The 25,025-nt window shown below is 37.0% G+C and overlaps 1 protein-coding gene across 4 annotated transcripts in view; it reads left to right on the top strand.

Annotated features, from left to right (window-relative positions):
* The window catches only part of DOP1A (DOP1 leucine zipper like protein A), a 97,251-nt gene that overhangs the window by 36,852 nt on the left and 35,374 nt on the right, over positions 1-25,025 (top strand). For 3 of the 4 annotated variants that reach the window (XM_075554830.1, XM_075554827.1, XM_075554828.1), the window contains 13 exons: positions 1,390-1,489; positions 2,386-2,495; positions 3,182-3,290; positions 4,441-4,561; positions 6,010-6,129; positions 7,985-8,099; positions 8,762-8,995; positions 10,518-11,139; positions 14,421-14,695; positions 15,751-15,900; positions 18,847-18,947; positions 20,250-20,509; positions 21,949-23,935. In XM_075554830.1, coding sequence (XP_075410945.1) covers positions 1,390-1,489; positions 2,386-2,495; positions 3,182-3,290; positions 4,441-4,561; positions 6,010-6,129; positions 7,985-8,099; positions 8,762-8,995; positions 10,518-11,139; positions 14,421-14,695; positions 15,751-15,900; positions 18,847-18,947; positions 20,250-20,509; positions 21,949-23,935 — 4,304 coding nt within the window. The remainder of the gene's footprint in view (positions 1-1,389; positions 1,490-2,385; positions 2,496-3,181; positions 3,291-4,440; positions 4,562-6,009; positions 6,130-7,984; positions 8,100-8,761; positions 8,996-10,517; positions 11,140-14,420; positions 14,696-15,750; positions 15,901-18,846; positions 18,948-20,249; positions 20,510-21,948; positions 23,936-25,025) is intronic. The other variant, XM_075554829.1, reaches the window with a different exon arrangement.

Genomic DNA, 25,025 nt, shown 5'->3' with positions numbered 1-25,025 from the left:
GTGTCAGCCATAGATGGCTGACCTGTGTTCTGTTGTGTTTCTGGTGTTTTTGTGAGATTCCTTTAGATGAATCAGCAGAGAAAATCCCTTTCTAGTCCTCAAAAAAATGGTAGAATATGATTTACTGGTTTATGATTAAGCCAGCCAGGTTGGCCAAGAAAATTATGCAAGTAAGCTATCCCCTGCAATGAAATGGAACATTATTAAGATTTATTATAGCTGGAAGATGAGTAGATGTGAGTTCATTATATATATATTTGTACTTTGGAGTAGCTACAAATTAAAACATTATGTAAAAAGGCAAATTGATGAAAATAGTGAACATTTAAAATGTGTGCAGTGTTATTGACAACATTAGGAATGTGAAAGACTATAAAGGCTGAGTTTTCTTGTATCTGGCCCACCTTCCTTCATTTTCTTGGTTTGGTTTCAAAATTTTTATTATTAGGACAAAGAAATTTAACTGGAGATTAAAGTGCTCCAATTATAACTCTAGCGATCCCATTAAGGACTCATGTTGCCTAACTTTTCTTCATGTTTCCTAATCTGGAGTGGAACTCATAATTCTTGTACCTGAAGGTCAAATGAAGATTTTTTTTTAAGTCATTGTATTGGGGGCTTTTTACAGGTATTATAACAATCCATAAATCAAATATATCAAGCAAACGTGCATATGTTGCCATCATCATTTACAAACCATTGTCTTTCTACTTGAGGCCTTATGATCAGCTCTTCTTCCTCCCCCACCCCACCTTCCTGAGCCCTTGATAAATTATTATTTCTCATATCTTACACCTGTCTGCTGCGTTTGTGATTTGTCCCCCGCATCCATTATTGCTGTTGTTTCCTCTTCCTCACCCCTCGCCCCACTTTCATGGTGCTGCTATTGGCATCCCAGTTTCTGAGGGCTTTTTCTGCCCTGGCAGCTTCCATTTGTAGAGTGCACTTATTTCTATCAATGTACATACTCCAGTCTAGCAGGATTTGTGAGGTAAAACTGGGGTCATGACAGTGGAGTAGAGGAAGCATTAAAGAACCAGAGGAATGTTGTGTTTCATAGGTGCTAAACTGCACCCTGGCTGAATTGTCCCTTCTTGTGACCCTTCTGGTAGGGGAATGTTCAATTACTGTATATACTCGTGTATAAGCCGAGTTTTTCAGCACATTTTTAATGCAGTTTTTGTGGTAAAATTAGGTGCTTCAGCTTTTATTCGGGTTAGCTTATACTCGAGTATATATGGTATCTACAAATGGTCTTTGGGTCTCTGCTGTGAAGCCTCTCCTTTCAAATGAAGATTAATGCTCAAGTTACTATTTTTTTAAATAGGAAAGAAATTACTGTTTCATGTTTGCTTATAATTAAAAACAGCTCCATTCTTAAATTTTCAGGCCACTAGACCAGATATGATCAGGATCTTGTCCGCAGCCCTTCATGTAGTTCTAAGGAGGGATATGTCCCTAAACCGAAGACTCTATGCCTGGCTTCTCGGTAGGTGTGTGGTCATAGTTGGGAATAGTTTGGAAGAAAATGTTCCAGACATGTTTTGTGTATATCTGAAATTAACTCAACTTTACTTAAGTGGACAATAAAGTATAAGAAATACTGACTTTATTTTATAAGAAAATTCTCAACACTTCTTAGGAAAAGATGCTATTTGAATCAATAAGGCCATATTTTCTTGAAAATATATAAACTGAGGTTGTTAGTCAGTGAGGGGGCAAGATGCCATTTTAATCCATAAGGCTGTATTTTCTTTAAAAGATAGAAATTTAGGTTGTTATTCTATGGCGGGGCTTCAAAAAGTCTAGAGAAAATTGGAATTGAGAGAGAATGGAACTTTTTCATGAGCTTTTTGAAGTCCCCCTGTATAAGTAAGAAGACAAAGAAGGATAAATTAGTAACCAAAATAATGACATAATTTGTAAAATACGGAACTCATCAAAGACATTGAGACTTGACACACAATGAAACTGTTACTATGTCACACATGGTTCTAGTCTCCCACTGGCAATAAAACATTTTGGTCTGCCTTACTTTTTTGAGTGTGGTTGACCTGTCTTCATAACTCTTTATTACGTAGAGAGAGAGAGAGGACAAATATAGCTTAATCTTGGATCATCTGAGTCTTCAGTTATTTCACTGTTTTAAAAGATTGAAAAAAAACAAATGGGATAATTCTGGAAGAATACTATGATATTCACTTGTGTATTGGACTGGTTTCCTTTTATTAAACTATCTAAAATGATCTCTCTTGCTGACATTGAATGGGATACAAATTGGTAAGTGTTCAGCGCTGCTTTTGAGATACTTGCTGTTTTGGTGTTTAGTGAACAACAGTTTTAAGAATTACATTTTAATTTATTTTACAATTTTTTTCCATGGAGGTTTTGATAACAATGGTGCTATCATAGGACCTAGAAGCACAAGGCACAGTAACCCTGAAGAACATGCTACCTACTATTTCACTACCTTTTCAAAAGAATTGTTGGTCCAGGTAATGAATAACCATTCATTTTACTTCATTGGTTACTCACGGGTCACTAGAGTTACTGAAAAAGTTTAAGACAAATTCTTCGGTAATTCAATTCATACTTTAAAGGAGTAGAGACGAGCCACAAATTTCGTGAGAATTCAAATATGGGAGAACCAATATTGTAATGGAAATGCTAAAATGAGCTATGTATGTTTTTCTTTTAAGCAATTCTATTATTGAAGATATCTAAAGATAAACAGAGGAAATACATATTATTATAAGCATTTTTAAGTGCATAAGGTTATAGGAATATGACTACTTTTGAGAATCCCTAATAAAATCATTTTTAAATAACAGATGTCATTGTGAAGTTGTTATACTTTTGGACATGTTGAACATCTTAAATAAAAATACTTTAATCTATGGCAAAAAAATAAGTTATCAATATTTTTTTCTAGATTTGCTTTTACATTCCCATTTGTTCCTCCAGAAAATAAGCACTATTTTTACCTTTGAGGGTAACATTTATCTTTCCTACTTTAGGAAGACAATCTACAATGGACAAAAGGTTTTAGAAAAACAATAGGGATGTAAATCTCAGCTATATATTGCTACATTCTAAAAGATTTAGAACACAAGGATTTTGGATAAGAAGTATGGGCGTCTGTTTTCGTAAATGACTTGTTCGTTGTTTTTATTTTTTTAAGGCAATGGTGGGAATCTTACAAGTGAATGGATTTGGAGAAGAGAGCACGCTAATGCAGGACCTAAAACCATTTCGAATTTTAATTAGTTTACTGGATAAACCTGAGCTTGGTAATTAATATATGCTGTCTTAGGGGATAAAGTCACACTAGTTTTGTATTACTTTATAATAAAGGAGATAAGAAAACACTTCTTAGAAAAACTGCTGTATGAGGTGGGCTTTAAGTACAGGAAGAAAGATGAGGGCGTATACTTCCATGAAGATTGACCACCTCAGAAACCCTCACACTGTGTGTGAGGTTGGAGTTGGTGGCAGTGGGTTTTTAAATATAGGCGCTTGATACGTTCTTACTTGAAATTTAGGAAACTGAGAAGCTATAGCTGCACATTGAACCAGTATATTATTCTCTGCCAACCCTGTCTGTACCGTGCATGCAGCAGGAGTCACTATCCCAGCTTTTCTTTCCTCTTTCAAATACTTTTATTGGGGTCTCTTAGATTCCTTACCACAGTCCATACATACCTCCAGTGTGCCAAGCACATTTGCACATATGCCGCCATCATCAGTTTCAAAGCATTCTCTTCCCACTTGAGCCCCTGATATCAGCTCCCCTTTTCTCTGCCCCTCTGCCTTCCCTCACGAACCCTTGATAAGTTATAGATTATTTTTTCTATATTGTCTTTTGGCTCCCCTCACCTACTTTTCCATTATTGATCCTTGTGACAAGCTTTCCTTAATCCTGTTTAAATTATTGAAATCAAAACATTTGTTATCTTTCTGAACAAGTCAGTCATGGCTGTCATATATATTACGGAATTTAAAGACTTGAACAAGAAAAAATTTGGTTATATTTCTCAACTTCCTTCCCTCCAACCACTTTATTGTGTCTATTTTTCCTTCATTGTACTTTCTTCTATGAGTGGGCTTCAAAAAGTTCATGGAAAAATGGAATTAAAAGATAATGGAATTTTTCCATGAACTTTTTGAAGCCCCTCCATATATTATTAGTTGTACCTGGAAGTTAGTTCTGGTCCTTGAAATAAAAATTACCCAAAAAAGCTCATTACCCCTGATTATACAATTTCTATTATGTCCCCATAGATTTTAAAGTTAACATTTATTCGTTGTAGTGTATCATCACGAGAAGTTTGGTTATTTCAAATACAAATATTAAATTTCCTCTAATTAAACCAATTGTTAGACAATAATGATTTGCTAATACTCATTTATTATTGCCTTTAATTTATGTATGTATTTCAGGACCTGTAATTCTGGAAGATGTCCTGATTGAAGTGTTTAGAACATTATATTCCCAGTGCAAAGCAGAATTAGATCTTCAGATGGAACCACCCTTCAGCAAGGATCATGCTCAGTTAAGCAGGTACATCACTAAAAAAACTCTTCATTTGTTAACATTCATAAAGTACACACTCTTATTTCCTAGGTGTCACATGAAGTGACAGTTATAACTAGGACTCTTGTGCTATGAAGGTAGTGCTCTGAACGAGTGCTTTGATATAAAAAAGTCTGTATTTTGGTAATACTAACAGTCGGTTATAATTAAGAGTGATAGCCGCACTGTCTTTTAGACAGTGCCACATGTCAGTATACCTTGCCTGGTCGCCGGCCCTGTTTGTTTACAGGGGCTAGTCCCTTTTGCTGACTGGACACACTCATGGCTCAGAAAGACTTAAGTGAGTCGAAGAGCACTATTTTAAAAAAATATTTTAAAACAATTTATGGTTATTACTGCTTCAAGATTATTTCTTTTTTGAAAACAAGGAAAAGTCATGTATTAGCAAAGCTTGCCCCCTGTGAGATAAATTAGCTAAACATCAGTGAGTACATTTCCTAAGTTGTGATGTATATATATGTTGACCATCTTGTGATTTTCTTTTTTAATGTAAGCAGGCCACTTCCAGTCTTATTTTATATTAAAAAATGACAAAGATTCCAATTTATTTTATATAAGTAGCATTTTATTGTGAGACTTTGGAGATATCTTGGGCATTCTGAAAATATTCCTTTTATATACTAAAATATTTTAAGACAGCTTTTGATTTCTGGTGAAGATATCTCATGTAATTTTTGTTTAAAAGGTTGACTAAGTTGGTACCCTAGTTCAGTCTGTACTTTGTGTGAAGAATTACATTGCCCGATAGCATGTTCAATTAGTCTTTTCTGCTATAACATATTAATTGCATGGACAAAAACCAAACTATATAAAATTATTCTTAATTGTTAGGAGGAATGGTTGGGAAAGATATGTGAGTGGATAATATAAACAGGTTCTAACTTTAAATAACAAAGTTATGTTTTCCTTATGGAATTTCATAATAATGCTACTTAAAATAATAGTTATTTTTGTTCTAGTTTTTCAAGCTGAGAAAATTATTGGGTTAAAACTGGCTAAAATTAACATTTCTTGTGAAAATTCTGAATAGAACAAGAAAGCAAACCAAATTCTTTTAGAACCAAGGGTGCCAAAATCAAATCACTATTCAATGTCTGTTTGCCAAGAGAAAAAAAGGAAAGTGATAAAATTAACAGACATTCAAATAAAGAAGCTACTTTATCTTTTGCCAGGAGCACAGTTTTTTTTTTAATGGAAGAGTAATATTTTTATCTTGATCATACATTTACGGTTTCAAATTCAGGTTTGGAAAAAATGTTGTGCCCATAAAGAAACAAGCAAGTGGCAGTGGATTTGTTGCAATGATATTTAAAATGTCTCCTAGTGACTACCCATGACTATATATAGACCTATAACATTGCATTCAAATTTAAGTTGAAAATATGTGTTTGTTAGCTTTTTTTTTCTATTTTTAGTAAATTGAGGGAAAATAAGAAAACAGCAGAACTGATTAAAACTGCCAACCTTCTCTTTAACTCCTTTGAGCCTTATTATATGTGGGATTACGTCGCACGTTGGTTTGAAGAATGTTGTAGGTATGTTAAATAGTTTTATTTTCATTTTTTCCGAAAATTTACTTTTTATTTTCTTTTTATGTTCTTGAGTCTAATGAAAAGAATATTCTTTTATGTATTCTGCTACTTCTGACAACTGTTAATAATTTAATAGCCATAATTTGACTATATGGTTGCTCTGGGATATGGAGTGATTAATGAAATGATGTTAGGAGTTTAGAGCTGAAGTTATTCAGTCACCAGCATGGGTGAAAGGTTTTCCTTTTCTAGTTTACAATGATTTAATTTGTCTTTGTTGTGGAAAAGATAGAAAATATGTTTTTGCCACCTCAACCCTTTTCCTCCAAAGGGATTCCTATTAGAATAAGGAAAAACACCTTGCCTCAATCTTTCTGCTTTTACTTTGTTTTGCCATAGAACCAGCCCATGTTGTCACAGATGAGTAAATTTAGCACCTAAGCCCTAAAATGTAATTCACTTCTCAGATAGGGGACCTGTAGTCAGAAGTAAGCTATTGCCTAACTTCATTATGAATATTTAAAAATATAAATCTTGATATATACATTCACCCTTTCCATGATTTGGGACTTTGTTAGCTTGCTCAGTGGGCAGCTTTTAAGCACCCACTTGCAAAGTACAGTTCTCATCATGCAGTCCTTGTCTTGAAGGAATGTTGGTGAGGACAAGTAAGACATGTATATGAATACACTTCATACCATGTTTAAAGTCACAAATGCTTTCATGGGAAAATTGAAATGTGGTGGGAATAAAGAAGAAATTACGAGTGTCCTTCCATTCCAGCTTGTGTTTCTACCTTCATTTCTACACCCTCTTTAGGTAGTCTTGACTTCCCTGAACACACTGTCACTCTCATGCTACTGGACCTTCACTCGTGCTCGTGCGGCCACTGAGTTGATTCCAACTCACCGTGACCTCGTAGGTCACAGTAGAACTGCCCCTGTGGGTTTCTGAGGCCTTAAATCTGTATAGGAGGAGACAGTCACACCTTTTTTCCATGGAGCAGCTGGCGGACCTGAACCACTGACTTCTTGGTTAGCAGTTAAATAAGTAATCCATTACACCACCAGAGTGAGAGAAATGGAAAATAAGTCTTACAAAGTGCGATGCTATTCTTTTGAAATCATCTTCCCACTCTCCTATCTGATAAAAGATTGTATTCAGAGGTTAGTCACTGGCCTTTCAGTAGCTTTTATTTACTCTTACAAAGCTCTCATCAGAATCAATTTTCTCCCACACTGTCAGGTTGTTCTATTTATTTCTCTGTATGCTAATATTTCTTGCTGCTCAGGAACTATATAATATTCTTAAGTCTGTGTCTTCAGAGTGTAGAGCAATGTGTGGTCATGTAGAATTAATATGTTGGAAGAGTGATCTCTACTACCTGAAGTGGAAGAAGCTCCCTGGAGGAGGTAACATTTGATCCAAGACCTGGAAAGCACAGATATACTCTGGGTATGAAGAAGGAAGTTGAGGGAGGATGGCAGTACAGGGGGAAAATTGGTAGGAAAAAAGGCCCTGAGCGTGGAAATCAAGAACAAAAGACTCCATTTAATCAGGACGTGATATCTGTAGTGAAAGGAATGGGAAATAAGTTGTACAATGTAAGATTACATCCACAGTATGGATGAAGATGCTTAGGTAGGCACTAGGGAATGCAAACAGATGTTTAGGGAGAGATTAAACCTAAGAATCTTGATTTAAGGATTATAGAGTAGCATCCTGGCAGAAATGGAATATTCATCCAAGAACTATTACTGTGTGTCACAATATTGAATCAACTTTCATAAGAGACGAAATTGCCCTATATATCTATCACTTGATGGTATACTTGATCAAATGAATTTTGTCCTTATAGGAGGACACTGCACGCCAGACTTCAGATGGGCCCCGGAGATAGTAGGGAGTCATCAGAATTACAGCTGGTGAATTTCTGCTTACTGGTGGATTTCTTGTTGGATATCGTTTCCTTGGTAAGGCTACCTTGGTAAAAACACTGAGGGATTCTAAAACCGTAACTCAAGTGTTGGTTGTGGGAGACAACCTTGAAAATAAATTTGTACTATCTTTGTGTGTGTGTTTCCATGACATTTTGAAAGTGTTTTGTCCTTACATATATAATATATATACAAGTGCCATATAGCAAATGGAATATACATCATAGTTGCATGTTATAAAATCTTAAATGTTTAGCATATGGTACTAAGGCTGCATTTATATTCATTAATGATTCTGTGTATTAAATGAAGACTGTTGGAAATATTTTCCCCTTACGTTTTCTCTCCTCAATTCTTTGCTTTCTCACTTTGAAGCCCACTAGAAGTATGAGGGTGCTGTGTCAGGTATGACATTCAGCCTGCTTATTTTTCACTGATTTTATTCATTTTTGTAATAATAACATTTTAATAAAGTAACAGATAAAACTGGGATTATTTCATAATATATGTTTTGAAATACTTAAACTGGGAATAGCATTTTATATTGAGTAGATAGTGGTAATTGAGAGCATTACATGTATAAAATATTCTGAATGAGTATATTTATTACTTTATTGACATAGATGAAAAAATGAGATAGTATGACAAATTTAATTATACATTGCTTAAACATTTCTCGTTGCATTTTTTATTTTCAGGAGACTTACATTGAAATCCAGACAGAACACTTGCCCCAGTTGCTGCTCAGGATGATTTCTGCCCTGACAAGTCATCTCCAAACATTGCACTTACCTGAACTCACAGATTCGCTTAGGCTTTGTTCAAAGATCCTTAGCAAGGTCCAACCTCCACTATTATCTGCTGGCACTGGGGGGGGTTTGCAGTTGCCACATGTGCAGAACAACACAGTCAAAGAATGGGAAGACAAAAAGGTAATGTTGTTAGCTATTCTTTGTCAGATCAATTATAATTCTTCAGGGCACATCAGATACAGAGTAAAATCACTTACAAATAAGTATTTAAATATTAGTGAACATCTTTTTAGGTCCAAAGATTGTGGCAACTAACAATATTATAAAGCATTTGGGCATATGGCCATTTCACTGTATCTTTCGGAACTTTCCCACAGAAATATAATGCAAGCCACGTATGTAATTTTAATATTTCAGCAATCTCACGTTAAAAGAAGTAAATGAGATGGGTGAAATTAATTTTACTATAGTTATTGGTATAGAGTCAAAACATTTCAACATGTAATTAATACTTAGAAATTAGTGAAATATTTTTTAAAAATTTTTTTTAAATTTTAACAATTTATTAGGGGCTCATACAATTCTTATCACAGTTCATACATATACATACATCAATTGTATAAAGCACATCTGTACAGTCTTTGCCCTAATCATTTTTTTCTCCTCTTTTCTTTTTTTACATTTTATTAGGGACCCATACAACTCTTATCACCATCCATACATATACATACATCAATTGTATAAAGCACATCCATACATTCCCTGCCCCAATCATTCTCAAAATATTTTAAAATTTGTGTACTGTCTTCAAAACCCAGTGTATAGTTTTTACTTTACATTTATTTAAAATACACTTTTATTTTAGATACATTTATCATAAATAAATAATAAGTATTTAATCTATTTTCATTCCATAAAGTTCAAATAAGAATTATTCAATTGAAATGTACTTAATGTTAAATAAAGTTTTAAAATTCTGCTACATTCAAGTGCTCAGAGGCATATGTAGTTGGTGGCGACAGTGTTTAGACTATCCCAGACCAAACCATGGAGTTATTTCCAATTCATAGTGACCCAATATAGGGTTTCTGGGACTATAATTTTTAAAAAACTTACTATTAATTGGGAGTTAATACATGTATCATTCCATAGTTCAATCAAGTCAAGTCAAATTGTACAATTGCTACTATAATCAGTCAGTTTCCAAACATTCTCTTCCTTCCTGGACTCTCTGACCAAACTATAAATTTTTATTGGAGCAGACAGCTTTCTCGTACTACCATGGAGAGGGTGGTGGATTTGAACTGCATGGACAACAGGTGGATAGCTCAAGTTTGCTGTTCTTTTCCACCAGATTTTTGGCATGCTCTTCTTGAAGTCTGAAACCTCTTTATATCCTTTACTGTCTTCCAAGTATCTGTTTGTTTATGATGTTTAATAAAATTAAACTAGAAAAAGAACTGTAATATCTAACTCTAATAGCACCTTTAAACCATTGTGAAACACGCAAAATTCAAGAATTTAACAGTTTCAAGTTTGTAGTTTTAAAATACCTTAGTAAATTGGATGCTCATTTGAGATTCAATGGTATATGTAGATTAAGGTGAAGTTACTCTAAAACTGACTTCTCTAAAAAGGTGACCAAGACTTCTCATTTTATCACCTTGCATACTCAGTTTTTTTATTTTTATATCTCTGCCAGATATTATCAGCTTCTCCTGAAAATCCTACAGAAGTATTTGAAGATGGAGAAAATCCACCAAGTAGTCGATCATCAGAGAGTGGATTCACTGAGTTTGTTCAGTACCAGGCAGACCGAACTGATGACATAGACCGAGAACTTAGTGAGGGGCAGGGGGCAGCTGCCATCCCAATTGGAAGCACATCTTCTGAGACAGAAACAGCATCCACCGTGGGCTCTCAAGAAACCATCATCCAGTCTTCTTCCATAGGCTCTCAGGGGACGGCAACCCGAAGTGGGAAGGCAGGTCAAAAGACTGCAATGCAGTGTTGCTTGGAGTGTGTCCAACAGTTTCTGACGAGACTTATCAACATCTATATTATTCATAATAGCTCTTTGTCTCGGACTTCGGCTACAGAACTGCAAGGGAATCTCAGCAGGGAACAACGGGATAATTCAAAATGGGACAGAGAGTCACATGGTGATGTGAAAGAGAGAAACATAGCTAAGCCAAAAAATTCCAAAGAATACCTCTCTGCCTTCCTTGCTGCCTGTCAGCTTTTCTTGGAGTGTTCAAGCTTCCCAGTTTACATTGCTGAGGGAAACCATACATCAGAGTTACGGTCGGAAAAGTCAGAGATTGGTAAGGCCTTTTCTGGTCTCTTTATATTTAAATATTTCTGTGGCACATGATTTCCTTTTTCAAAGGAGCACATGGATGTTGAAACATGAAAACCTTTTAGTCAGTGCATTTTAATTTGGAAAATTGTAAATATAAAATACCGTGATTTTAATGTGTTGAAAGATTTTATTTTGTTGTCTTTAACAGCTGGCTTGCAAGTGAGCATAAACTATGAAAGATACTCACTCCTTCTGGAGGAAATAAAACAACCCCTTATGTCTTAAGAAACATAATAGGAAAGGAAAGGCACGCAGTGGGATTAGGGGAATGCTCATTATGTCAAATGAGAAATTTTAGACATACAATATATGGAGACTTGAAAGGTTTTGAGGAAAAATGACACTATAAGAGAATGGACGATTTCCATGGACCTTTGAAGTTCCCTCATGTTAGCTATTATTGAATACGTAGATTTGAAGGTTGGAAAATGCATGTATTAAGCCAGTAGCAGTGGTTTGGATTAGATGAATGTAAAGGGAAATCAGAGTTGGTAAACTGCTGGTGCTGCAGCATTTGCCTCCCTCCCTGTCTTCTTCACCTCCAGTACTGATCCAGACTTGGGAGCAAGACTTCTGTGTCTTAAGCTAGAAGCAGGTGAGTATCATTGTCTGAAAAAGATTCAAAAATATTTTGGAGGCTGAAAGTATTTTTGAAAATGGTTATCAACTTCTATCTAACTTAACAGGAAAGAGAAAAGAATTACATTTCCCTTGCCAAAATGTCTAAAACCATGGTTCTCAACCTTCCTAATGCCACAATCCTGTAATACAGTTTTACATGTTGTTGTGATCCCTGACCATAAATTTATTTTCGTTGCTACTTCATAAATGTAATTTTGCTACTGTTATGGGCAACCCCTGTGACAGGTTGAGAACCCGCTGGTCTAAATAAACGTCGATTTGTTAATTGTTGATATGGGGTAAATTTTCCTTGGGATCCTTATGTTGTGGCTCATTATCAGCAAAATTCTACCACGTAATAAATTGTCACTTAGGTGTAGTCATACAAATGATGATGACCAACAACAAAAAACACAGCTTTCTTTCTTTGGCTGCCCTTTGGTTGCTGTCAATACATTTTAGCAGTGTTTTCTAATCTTGTTGACTTTGGTTTCATAATGCTTGTATTGTGGTGAACAAGGTATATTGAGCTTTTGGTTCATTTATTAAGATTATTGATAATGCTGTGGGGCAAACATTAGACTGCAAGTCAGTAGTTCAAACCCATTAGCCGTTTCACAGAGAACGGTGAGGCAGTCTACTTCTGTAAAGATGTGCCCTCAGAGCCCGTTTTAAGACTGCTATGAGTCACCACTGACGGGAGGATAGTGGGTGTTTTGGGGGGGGGGGGTTGTTTTTCTTTATTGCTATCATAATGTGAAACATCTTATATTTTCTTTTTTAAAAAACATTTTATTGGGGGCTCCAACTCTTACCACAATCCATCCATCCATATGTCAAGCACATTTGTACATTTGTTACCATCATCATTCTCAAAACATTTGCTTTCTACTTGAGCCCTTGGTATTAGCTCTTCATTTTTTCCCCTCCACTCACCCTTATCACATAATAAAAATGAAGTACTTCTAACCACAGGATAGAACCAGTGTCCAAAATAGAATGTATTACTACTTTGTATGCAGCTTTCACTGAGTGGATGTGCTCTGACCCCTTTGTTGTATAGTATCCATAAATAGTCATTCATATTCACAATATTTCAAATAATGAATAGCACTTTCAGTTGTTAGGACTTTCTGTGCTGCTCAGCAAGCCAGCATTCTCATTGGCTCCTGGCCATCACTGTCAAGTTACATGTCATCTCAGCCATAGATTTCACTCCTATGTTTTAATTGCCCGCTGGCCTTTTTGTCATTTCCATAGCCTGGCCTAGGGCAGTGGTTTTCAGTGACTCCCAACCAATCTTTAGGAATGGAATTGCTTTAGCCGGGAGAGAAAATGCAAAATGTCAGTAAATATAAGAATGGTTTCTTGAAACTTTCATTTTACTTCCCCCTAAGTGTAATGGATGGAACCCCGTGAAACTCCTGTATACTGTTTATTGGGATTTGCAGTTAACCCTTGACGAACAAACACTGCTAGTGCTAATCCACTTCCATTTTCTCTCTCAGCTAGAAAACTCACCTCTTCTCCAACTTCCATCCCTTCCCTCTACTAAAGCATTTCAAAGGATCTGGTCCTTAAATTCTGCTCTGCCTTTTTCTTTCTTCAAAGCTACCCTCATGGTGCTGAATTATAGCACTTCATTGCACCTTCTTTAACGGTGTTGATGAATTCTGTCTCAGTCAGTGTTATGCTTGTTTCTTTTTGCAGACATGGCATTACTTCTTTATTAGGATAGGGTTATATTTATTCACTTTGCACCCCCCTTTCCCAATCCTGGCATTGTGTCCTGAGTGTTGTAGATGCTCTAAAAATATCTGTTAAGTACCATATATACTCAAGTATAAGCCAACCCGAATATCAGCCGAAGGACCTAATTTTCTGACAAAAACTGCATTAAAAACATGCTGAAAAACTCAGCTTATACACGAGTATATACGGTATATTGACTAAATCAGTGGTTCTCAACCTTCCGAATGCCACAGCCCTTTAATCCAGTTCCTCATGTTGTGGTGACCCCTTCCCCAACCACAAAATTATTTTCATTGCTACTTTATATAATTTTGCTACTGTTATGAAACGGGTGACCCCTGTGAAAGGTTGTTCGACCCCCAAAGGGGTCACAACCCACAGGTTGAGAACTGCTAGACTAAATGATTGCTTGCACATAACACTGCAGTAAGTACTATATATTGTTTGTTGATTCCTATACTGTTTTCCAAGGGACCCTGATGCCACAACTAAGCATTGGGTTGCTAACCAAAGAGTTGGCAGTTCCAAGCTCCCAGCCGCTCCATGGGGAAAAGATGAGGTCTGCTCGTGTAAAGATTTACAGTCTCAGAAACCCTAAGGAACAGGAGCACTCGATCTTATAGGGTTGCTGTGAGTCAGCACCCACACAGCCCTAGTGGGTCATATTGCTTTCCAGAACAGAAAAAAATACTGTATGCCTTGAGTTCAGAAAAATGCAAATTACCAAAAACAGTTTAAATTAGATGTGTGTTTTGTTTTATTTTTAACACCAATGTGTAAAGATACGTAAAGTTGCTTTGTGTTCTTCACTTAACTAAGAATTTGGAGTATGTGTGAATAAACTTAGCTTTTTTCTTTCTTCTGTTTCAGACTGTGAACACGTGCATCCTCCACTCTGGCTACAGACTCTGATGAATGCTTGCAGCCAAGCGAGTGATTTCAGTGTTCAGAGCATCGCTATTTCACTAGTCATGGACCTGGTAGGATTGACGCAGTCTGTGGCCATGGTCACTGGGGAGAATGTCAACAGCTTGGAGCCTGCACAACCCTTGAGTCCAAACCAGGGACGAGTAGCTGTGGTCATCAGACCTCCCCTCACTCAAGGCAATCTGAGGTACATAGCTGAGAAGACTGAATTTTTCAAGGTAAATATTTAAAATACTTAAATGATTAGTGTAATTTCTGATGTAAAGTGGACTTAGTTAGCTCAATGATTTTAAACATGGTAACCAAACTTAAACATTTTAAATACCATATTTCCATATAGAAAAAGATACTGCATTTTTTAATGTACTGCTTTACCCATTTGCTGCTAGTTTTGTACGAGAGAAATGTGAGGGTGAGGAGAGTATTAGAGTTCAGAAAGGCAAGTATCAGAGCACCGAAGACTTGAAAGAAAGAACTCCACCTAACATGGAAAAGAAAGCTCATGTTTTACTGCCAGCCGGCCTGTTTCCAGTTCCCAACATAGAGTAAACCTCAGCTTTTCAAAATGCCCAGGCTGTCTCCTTGACTATCCAGTTTATCTGACTATCATCTGTGATGACCTTCAGGAAAATGTGCCTCCTTTGTCTTCTATTAGCAACATTGCACATAGTCTCCTCTACATAGGAAGACGACAGCATTGCGGATACCTTTTTTACATTAGCAAAATCATTCTGATCTGACGTTACAGTTGATTTCCATTGTGTTGTGGTGGGAACCCTAAAGATTGTTGCCTTTTGATTCATGCTGTCGTAGTGCACCAAGACTTTGTTAACAAACTTAACTCTTAAGCACGTAAGTCTATATCATAAAAGTCTCATGTATCTTGGATATTTGGACTATTAATTTTATTTCACTCAAACATAAAACCATAAATACTAAAACTGTATTCAATATTTGATTTTTATCCTATAGTATAATCTAGTATCACTTTACTAAATACAACTGAGTAGTGAAAGGAAGGCCTTGCAGAAAGCACTGAAATGTCTAATGCTTAAAAATATATCATTAAAATGACTGTCATAAAAGGTGAAGGGGCCATCTTAGGAGATAACAGGCAGATAGAGAACTCTGTTTTAAATATAATCTCAACAGCATGGTGAGTATGAGATATTCCAGAATGGCGCTCTGAGAGCTGTTTGTACCAAATAAAAAATGTTATTTAAGTTTTTATTTATGGTTGTTGGAACACTGCCACCTACATCTTTTTCTATAGTGTGTAGCTTTAACACTGTGGGACCAACTGGGAGATGGGACACCTCAGCACCACCAGAAGAGCGTGGAACTATTTTATCAATTGCATAACTTGGTTCCTTCTAGCATCTGTGAGGATGTGATAAGCCAGCAATTAACCCATAAAGATAAGGTAAAGCCATTTCTTCTATCCTCTGCCACCTTATAACATTTCTACATTTAGAAAACTCTTGGGAATATGGTGTGTAAAGTCAGTTTTATGGGCCATGTTGCTATTGTTAATTTCCGTTGAGTTGAATTTTAGTAATAGCAACCCCATGTGACAAAGAAAATTTACCCCATAGGTTTTTCTAAGATGTATTCTTCATTGGAGCCGAATTCTAGGTCTTTCTCCTGTAGAATCTGCTGTGGAACCTCTGATGGGGGTTGAACCACCAGCCTGTCAGTTCCTATCCAAGAATTTAATTATCCTTTCACCAAGGCTACTTTCTAGTGTTACTATGTGCAATTATATTGCTTACATTATGATGAATAACCAAAAGAAGGGTTTTGTATCCTAGTATACAAAATTTCCATTATCTTTTCATTTTATTTTTCCATTAACTTTTGGAAGCCCCTGCATGTATGAAGTGATACGTTAATGGAATAAAACTGAGTGAAGAGCAGACATGACAAGGAGCCAGAAGAATCAATTTTGTTATCTTGGTATGCCTGCTGCTGTGTAATAAAAATCGAAGATTTTATTGGGTAGCTTGTAGAAGATTTCCCTATTAAAAAATAAATCTAAATGCTACCATTTGTGGATCATATTCAAAAGACATTCGCTGAATTGAGTTAATTGAGCAGTTATTTGGGGTAGGGTGCTAAATGGAGAGAGGAGTGAAAATATCCATATAATACTAACATTTTATGCCCACTAAACACATTCTTTAAAATTCATTCAGAAATAAAATTGTACTTGCTGCATTTTAATTCAGTAATTTATGTGTCTTACATTAAGTATAATTCTAGGGCATATAATATGCATGTTTTTACTTTCTATACATTTCATTTTTAAGAGAATACCTCTAACATATGAATAGAGACATGTACCTATATATGAAAAATAATGTAACATTTTATTACATTATTTAATTTTATTTATATATACACCTATTTTTCATTTATTGCATCTTATCCGACATTTCACATTTATGACAATAGTAAACTATGCACTGCTTGACTGGTTTATGCATTAATGGCGCACACCTGGCTATAGCGAGCACTGAGGTGTGAGGAAAGAGTAATACTGACTGTGAAGTCTAAGACTCTGTGTCATCTTAGCTGTGCCATACTACGTGGTGCTTTGTCACTTCATGTAATGCATTTTGGCAGCTTTGTATGAATGAAATTTGGTATTTATGTAATAATGTCATCCTCTGTTCTGTGATCTGAAGTGACTATCCTCCATTGTGGCTTAGTTCCTACATTTTTGTAATGACCTGGGCTTTGGACTCTGTTGATAAGTGAGGATTGGGTATATTTGCACTGTGTGATGTACGTGCTTCATTGAAAATATGTTTGTTAGTCCCAGGAAAAGACAAATTCTGTTCTGAGCTATCACAAGCAATTAAAAACCAAAAAAAATATTTGTGGAGTTTACTCCAACTCCTGACAATAGCATATGTTTACGAGTAGAACTGTGTGCCACAGGGTTTTCAATGACTGTTGTTTTTTTTTTTTTTTTTAGAAATATAGCACTGTGTTGGGCTGTTAACCTATTGGTTAGCAGTTCAAAACCAAAAGCCTCCCCATGGGAGAAAGGTGGGCTGTGTACTCTACTAAAGAGTTACAGTGTTGAAAACTCAGAGTCAGTGCTGCCCTGTTATTTAAGGTCACTCTGAGTCAGCAGCGACTAGATGGAAGTACGTTATTCAAAAACATTTTCGAGCTCTAGCCTGTTCTTTCATGGCACCTGTGGATAGACAACCTCTAACCCATCACTCAACAGTCAGGCATGCTACCATTTTCACCACATTTGTGCTCTGGGCATCTCCAGAGACCAGTCCCTAGAGAAGGCCATCATGTGTGGCACAGGAGAGGAGCAGTGAAGAGGAAGGCCCTCAACAAGATGGGGTGACACGGTGGCTGGAACAGTGGACTCAAAACAAAGAATGGTTGTGAGGGTGGCCCAGGGCGGGGCAGCATTTCCTCCTTTGCACGTAGGCCTGTGAGGCAGAGCCTACTCTAAGGCCCCTGAGCAAACCATAGAAGCTTTCGTGGGCAGTTCACACAGATGTGTAAATCTGATCGATTGGGGTCTTTCCTTGAAAGAATTGCACTTGTAGAAGAAGACTATAATTTGTAATATATAATTTTTGTGAAATTCTAAAATTTGTATTTATGTATATACAAAGTGCTTGTCTTTCTGATTTATTGTTTACATTGTGTTATTCATTGTTCTGTAAGTATATATTTTCCACATAATCTACAAAGTGGTTTAATGCTCTTCTCATATACATAATTTTAAGTACCCACCAATGCGCTATATAATTAATAACAATAAAAATATATTGCTAAACAAAATAAATTTTGACAACTAAATATTTATATTACTTTGAGAGAAGTGCTTTCTAGACTCAAGATACCATGAATACTCTGTTTTTTATGATTCTCACTTTGCTAATACATAGTAGAATGGTTAAGAGGTCAGCTGCTAAATGGAAGGCTGGTGGTTTGAATAGACCCAGTGACTCCAAAGCAGAAAGAAGTGTAATCTGCTTCTGTATGGCTACAGCCTCAGAAGCCCTATATAGAGGTTCTGCATTGTCAGAGAGGGTCACTATAAATTGAAAATCCACCCAGCGGTACCTAACCTCACGAAACCCATCCCCTAAAGTCTAAATTAAATAATGTTTTAGCTGAAAAGATCAAATTTCTTATACTTAATACTTCCGTTTATATGTAAGTATTTTCTACATTTCTACTTCCATAAAAATGTAATTAAAATAGATTGAAGTGTGTAGTTGAGTACCATGAACAATAATGTTCTTTTGCAAGTAGTTAGTTGGATTTTGCTAAAGTTGCTGAATGTTTTCCAGGAAAATAAAATGATTTCATCTCCTATATTGCCCCTCAGAAAATAAGAATGGAAGCACATGCAAAGTTTGCAGTTCTTTGGCATCTAACAAGAGATCTTCACATAAATAAATCCTCATCTTTTGCACGCTCCTTTGACAGGTTGGTTACTGTCTTCAATTTACATTTTATATTGAGATTTTTCAGTCAGCTTCATATCTTCTTTCTTTCTTAAATCCTCTGGCTAGTTTGGCAGGGGAAGTAGAAACCAATTTGCAAAGTTTACAAAGCAAGTTTGCTAATTCCCTTTCCTTTACTGGACAACTTACTCATCAACTCCCTATTTTATGTCAAGCACTATTCTAGGTGCCAGGAATAAATTCAGCTTTCCTGCATCTATATCCAAATTCATTGAAATTGCAAATAGACAGTGGATTGTATGTAGTATTATTCTAGGCATTATTCTCAATTTTGTATCTGAGCCAGACTTTCAAAAACCTATAACTAAATTATCAACCCCATTCATTGGTTCAAAGACTTGTGGCTGTCTGATAATGATTGTGCTGTTTCTCCTGTCTGACTCAACCCCCAAACAACAGATTTGCACGTACTTCCAAGGAGCTTCCCTCTATAGATAGGTATTGATGTAGGGTAGCAGTCTCATAATAGGTCTCACAGTTGACCAGAAATCTCACTCTTACAATGCAGGGCAAAATCAATCATGTGCTCTCTACTGGACATTATTCCAAAGGCTACGGTTCAAGCATTGCTATTTTTAAAATTGTATGAACCATTTATTGAATTGGAAAAACCCCTACAGTGACGAGGGTTGACCAGGTACTTTATAAATTCCATCTCTAATCCTGAGGACAGTGAGTTGATGACACCCAACAATGAGTTTAACAGCCACCCTTTTCTAATCATCTTTCATTGTGCCACAGGTGAGGCAATAGAGGCCAAAAGAAGTTAAATTGCTTGCTCAGGATTACACCACAGTTGAAGTAAAACAGCCCAGATTTTAATCTCGAGTTTTTAAAAATCCTAAGATTCACACTCAAACTTTTCAGAGAAGGTCTTTCCTTGAATGAATCTCTTGGCTTTGACTTATGAAGATAACTCGAGTAAAGGAGCATAGACTAGCATATAAAATAATGTTGATTTATAGGGGGGGTTATATTTGTTGATGTGAATTGGAGTAAGTAATGAAACAACTTATTAAATAAGGTTGTTTTTATTAATATTTATAAAAGTAATATATAGTTATAAAATTTTTTAAGTTGTTTGTTTTTTTCTTCTTTCTCTTACATACTGAGATCAGATTATAAAAGTTATCTTGAAGCAGGGTTACTTTAAAATTAATCCATTCAAATTAAGAAATCCAACTTATGATGTTAATATTAGAAAAAAATTGAATATTGCAACTAAAATAGGTGTTTTGTTTTAATTATTGTTGCTTTTTTTTAGGTCACTGTTTATCATGTTAGATAGTCTTAACAGTCTAGATGGTTCTACGAGCTCCGTGGGACAAGCCTGGCTGAACCAAGTGCTCCAAAGACATGATATTGCTAGAGTTTTGGAACCATTACTGTTGCTCTTGCTTCATCCTAAAACGCAAAGGGTTTCGGTGCAGCGTGTCCAAGCAGAGTGTTACTGGAATAGGGCCCCGTGCTATACAGAAGAGGATCAAGATAAGCATTTCATGCAAAATTTTGCCTGCAGGAATGGTGAATATCCCATGGAAAGCCAATAGCTTTGTTTGGAATTAAATTTTTAGCAAAAGGGAGACATGAACACAACAGCACTTGGCAGGAGAATTGAATGCTGCTATTTTCTCTTAGGGCTTCCTTTCTTCCCACTTCATGAATTAACAGTGCTCATGTGGTCCCCAACAAAAATCAGTTCACCAGTGACCATCTGAGAGAATTGGGTCTCTCTTTGCAGCTGATTGTCCCAGAGGAGGAATTAGCCTTGGCTCTGATCAGCGAGACCGCTCTATTTGGATGGAGATGCCTGCAGAGCTGATTTTGCAGTCCTGGAGCTAACCCTCTGAGGCTCTCTGTGTAGCATTCTTCTCCATAGGATGAGAAAGCCTGTGGTGCTCAGACCACGGAGTCCGCAGCCTTCAAATTGTTGAGTGATGCCTCTCATATGCTAGTAACATCCCTTTCTACTGGGTTTATTTATTATGGCTTAAGGACAGAAAGGTACATCTCTCATAGCTTTTAGCAAGTAACATTTGTTAAGAAGTCATTTCATATAAAAGTGATTTACTAAGCAGGGACCTCTGCTCAAAAGACTGTAACTTCCTCACATTCACACAGCCTCAAAATTGTAAGAGAGCTGGAACTAAACCACCATGCTTTCACGCCATCTCAGAACAGAGCCTCAGCTCCTCTCAGCTGTTACTGAATCTTCCAAGGTCACCTTCTACCCTGCTCATTGCCAGTCACTGCTGTGTTAGTGCCTCACCGCTCATGGTCGGTCTGTTCCTCCAAGACCAATCTCGGTCCCCATTTGTGCTAGTGTGAGGCCTTCCTCTGAGCCTTTCCATGGCATTTGGTTTATGCTATTAGCTTGACACTTGTACCTTTTCTAAATGAATGTGATCTGCAGAAATTTCCCCTAAAAAAGGTACAAAGTGGATGAATGTACTTCTGATCTCCAGTTGTTTTTAAATTTGTTAAAGAGGAGCAGTGGTGTATCGGCCCCATCTCCTCCTTCATTATATCCTGGCTTAGGTACTTCACCATACTAGATAGTTAACAAAAAGGTGGATTTTATTAAAACCACTGAGGTTATTTATATATTAACTATATATGAAGCTTAATTTAAATCCTTAGAAATAATATAAAGTATGGCACAGGTAGGAAAAACCAAATTTTGAGACGCAGGAAAAAAAAGTCATGTTGGGGGGGGGAAGGACAATTTACTTTTTGTCTACGTTCAACATTTTCTGTTTATTTGAATTCAACAATTAGTCTACAATTATCCTTACAGTATTAAACTCTTAGTAGTTTATCTACATATTTTTCAGACTTAAAAGTCTAAAATAATAATAAATTCCTAAGAATTTTTATAAGAAATTTAAGATCATGATACTAATAATTTACCTTCCTACATTTCAATTATGCTAATGAGTGTTGTGTTTTTCTTCTTATGCCAGTAGGCCAAGTACAACTTATCACATCTAAAGAAAATGGTGAAAAGCCACTAACCATGGATGAAATAGAGAACTTCAGTCTCACTGTTAATCCATTAAGTGACAGACTTTCCCTTTTAAGTACCAGCAGTGAGACAATCCCAATGGTTGTCTCTGATTTTGATCTTCCAGACCAACAGATAGAAATACTTCAGAGTTCTGACTCTGGGTGCTCGCATTCCTCTGCCGGGGATAACTTGAGTTATGAAGTGGATGCTGAAAATGTGAACGCCCAAGAGGAATCTCAAATGTTGAAGGCAAGCTCACCAGATGACGATGTTCAGCAGGTTGTATTTGACCTTATATGTAAAGTCATAAGTGGCCTTGAAGCAGAATCTGCATCACTTACATCTCAATTAGAAAAGGAAGTTCAAACACCAGAGTGCAGTGGTTTAGAGACAGGTGAGGAGGCCTTGAACAACAATGAAGCCACTCCGCAGGATCAGAGTGGTTTGCTGAGGAATGACGATTCACGGTTCCTGTCTGTGTCTATGGAGGAAGGCCGTGAATGCATGACAAATGGCATCTCCAGAAACAGCTCCTCACCTTGTATTTCAGGCACCACTCCGACTCTCCATGACTCCTCTGTTGCATCTGTAGAAACCAGATCTAGACAGAGGAGTCACAGTAGTATTCAATTCAGCTTCAAAGAAAAACTACCAGAAAAGATCTCAGAGAAAGAAACAATTGTCAAAGAGTCAGGTAAACAACCAGGAGCAAAACCCAAAGTAAAACTTGCCAGAAAGAAGGATGATGACAAGAAAAGAACTTCAAATGAAAAACTCAAACAAGCCAATGTGTTCTTTAGTGATGGTCTGGATTTAGAGAACTGGTATAGCTGTGGAGAGGGAGAGATTTCTGAAATTGAGAGCGACATGGGCTCTCCAGGATCACGGAAGTCTCCTAACTTCAGCATCCATCCTCTCTACCAGCATGTGCTCCTCTATCTGCAATTGTATGACTCATCAAGGACTCTGTATGCGTTCTCTGCTGTCAAAGCCATCTTGAAAACCAATCCAATTGCTTTCGTAAATGCCATCTCAACCACTAGTGTAAACAATGCGTATACCCCTCAGTTGTCTCTACTGCAGAATTTGTTGGCCAGACATCGGATTTCTGTTATGGGCAAAGACTTTTATAGTCACATCCCAGTGGATTCTAATCATAGCTTCCGGAGTTCTATGTACATAGAAATCCTTATTTCACTCTGCTTGTATTACATGCGTAGCCATTACCCAACTCATGTCAAGGTTACTGCACAAGATTTAATAGGCAATCGAGATATGCAGATGATGAGCATAGAAATTTTGACTCTCCTCTTTACTGAGCTAGCAAAAGTAATAGAAAGCTCCGCAAAGGGTTTCCCTAGTTTTATTTCTGATATGCTGTCTAAGTGTAAGGTTCAGAAAGTAATTCTTCACTGTTTGCTGTCATCTATATTTAGTGCACAGAAATGGCATAATGAAAAGTTGGCAGGTAAGAACATGGTTGCTGTGGAAGAAGGCTTCTCAGAGGACAGTCTTATCAATTTCTCAGAAGATGAATTTGACAATGGTAGCACCCTCCAGTCACAGCTGCTGAAGGTGCTCCAAAGGCTGATTGTTCTAGAGCACCGAGTAATGACTATCCCCGAAGAGAATGAGACAGGTTTTGATTTTGTTGTATCTGACTTGGAACACATCAATCCCCATCAGCCCATGACTTCTCTTCAGTATTTGCATGCCCAGCCAATCACATGTCAGGGCATGTTCCTCTGTGCAGTAATAAGAGCTCTTCATCAACACTGTGCTTGTAAAATGCACCCACAATGGATTGGTTTAATCACATCAACTCTGCCTTACATGGGAAAAGTTCTACAGAGAGTCGTCGTTTCTGTGACACTCCAGCTTTGCAAAAATGTGGATAACCTAATTCAGCAGTACAAATACGAAACCGCCTTATCTGATCGTAGGTAAGGCTTGATTTAAAAAAAAATCATTTTGGGGGCTTGTACAACTCATCACAATCCATACATCCATCCATATATCAAGCACATTTGTACATTTGTTGCCATCATCATTTTCAAGACATTTGCTTTCTGCTTGAGCCCTTGATAGCAGCTCCTCATTTTTCCCGCTCCCCGCTCCTGCCTCCCTCGTAATTTCTTGATAATTTGTAAATCATTATTTGTCATGTCTTATACTGTCAGACATCTCCCTTCACCCACTTTTGTCCATTCCCCAGGGAGGAGGTTATATGTAGATCCTTGTAATCAGTTCCCCCTTTCTACATCACCCTTTTTCCCGGTCTCGCCATTCCTTACCATTGGTCCTGAAGGGATCATCTGTCCTGGATTCCCTGTGTTTCCAATTCCTATCTGTACCAGTGTACATCCTCTGGTCTTGCCAGACTTGCAATGCAAGGTAGAATTGGGATCATGATAGTGGCGGGGGGGGGGGGGGAGGGGCATTTAGGAACTAGAGGAAAGTTGTATGTTTCATTGTTGCTACCCTGCACTCTGACTGGCTTGTCTCTTCCCCGTGACCCTTCTGTAAGGGGGGGTGTCCAGTTGCCTACAGATAGGCTTTGGTTCTCCACTCTGCATTCCCCCTCATTTACAATGATATGACTTGTTGTTTGATGCCTGATACCTGATCCCTTTAACACCTTGTGGTCACACAGGCTGGTGTGCTTCTTCCATGTGGGCTTTATTGCTTCTGAGCTAGATGGCTGCTTGTTTACCTGCAAGCCTTTAAGACCCCAGATGCTATATCTTTTGATAGCCGGTCACTATCAGCTTTCTTCACCACATTGCTTGTGCACCCATTTGTCTTCAGCGATCATGTTGGGAAGGTGTACATCACGGAATGCCAAATTAATAGAACAAAGTGTTCTTGTATTGAGTAAGTACTTGAGTGAAGGTCCAGTGTCCATCTGCTGGTAAGGGTTGATTTTTATCTTGTCATTTGTATTTTTTACGTGACAGCTTAAACTTCTAAAACTTCAGTCACAATTCGCCTAAATGAGTGATAATCAATAGATTGCAAATAGTTTGACATTTT

This window comes from Tenrec ecaudatus, chromosome 7, assembly GCF_050624435.1.
Source record: "Tenrec ecaudatus isolate mTenEca1 chromosome 7, mTenEca1.hap1, whole genome shotgun sequence".
Lineage (NCBI taxonomy): Eukaryota > Metazoa > Chordata > Mammalia > Afrosoricida > Tenrecidae > Tenrec > Tenrec ecaudatus.
This window is presented reverse-complemented; position numbering and strand designations above follow the sequence as displayed.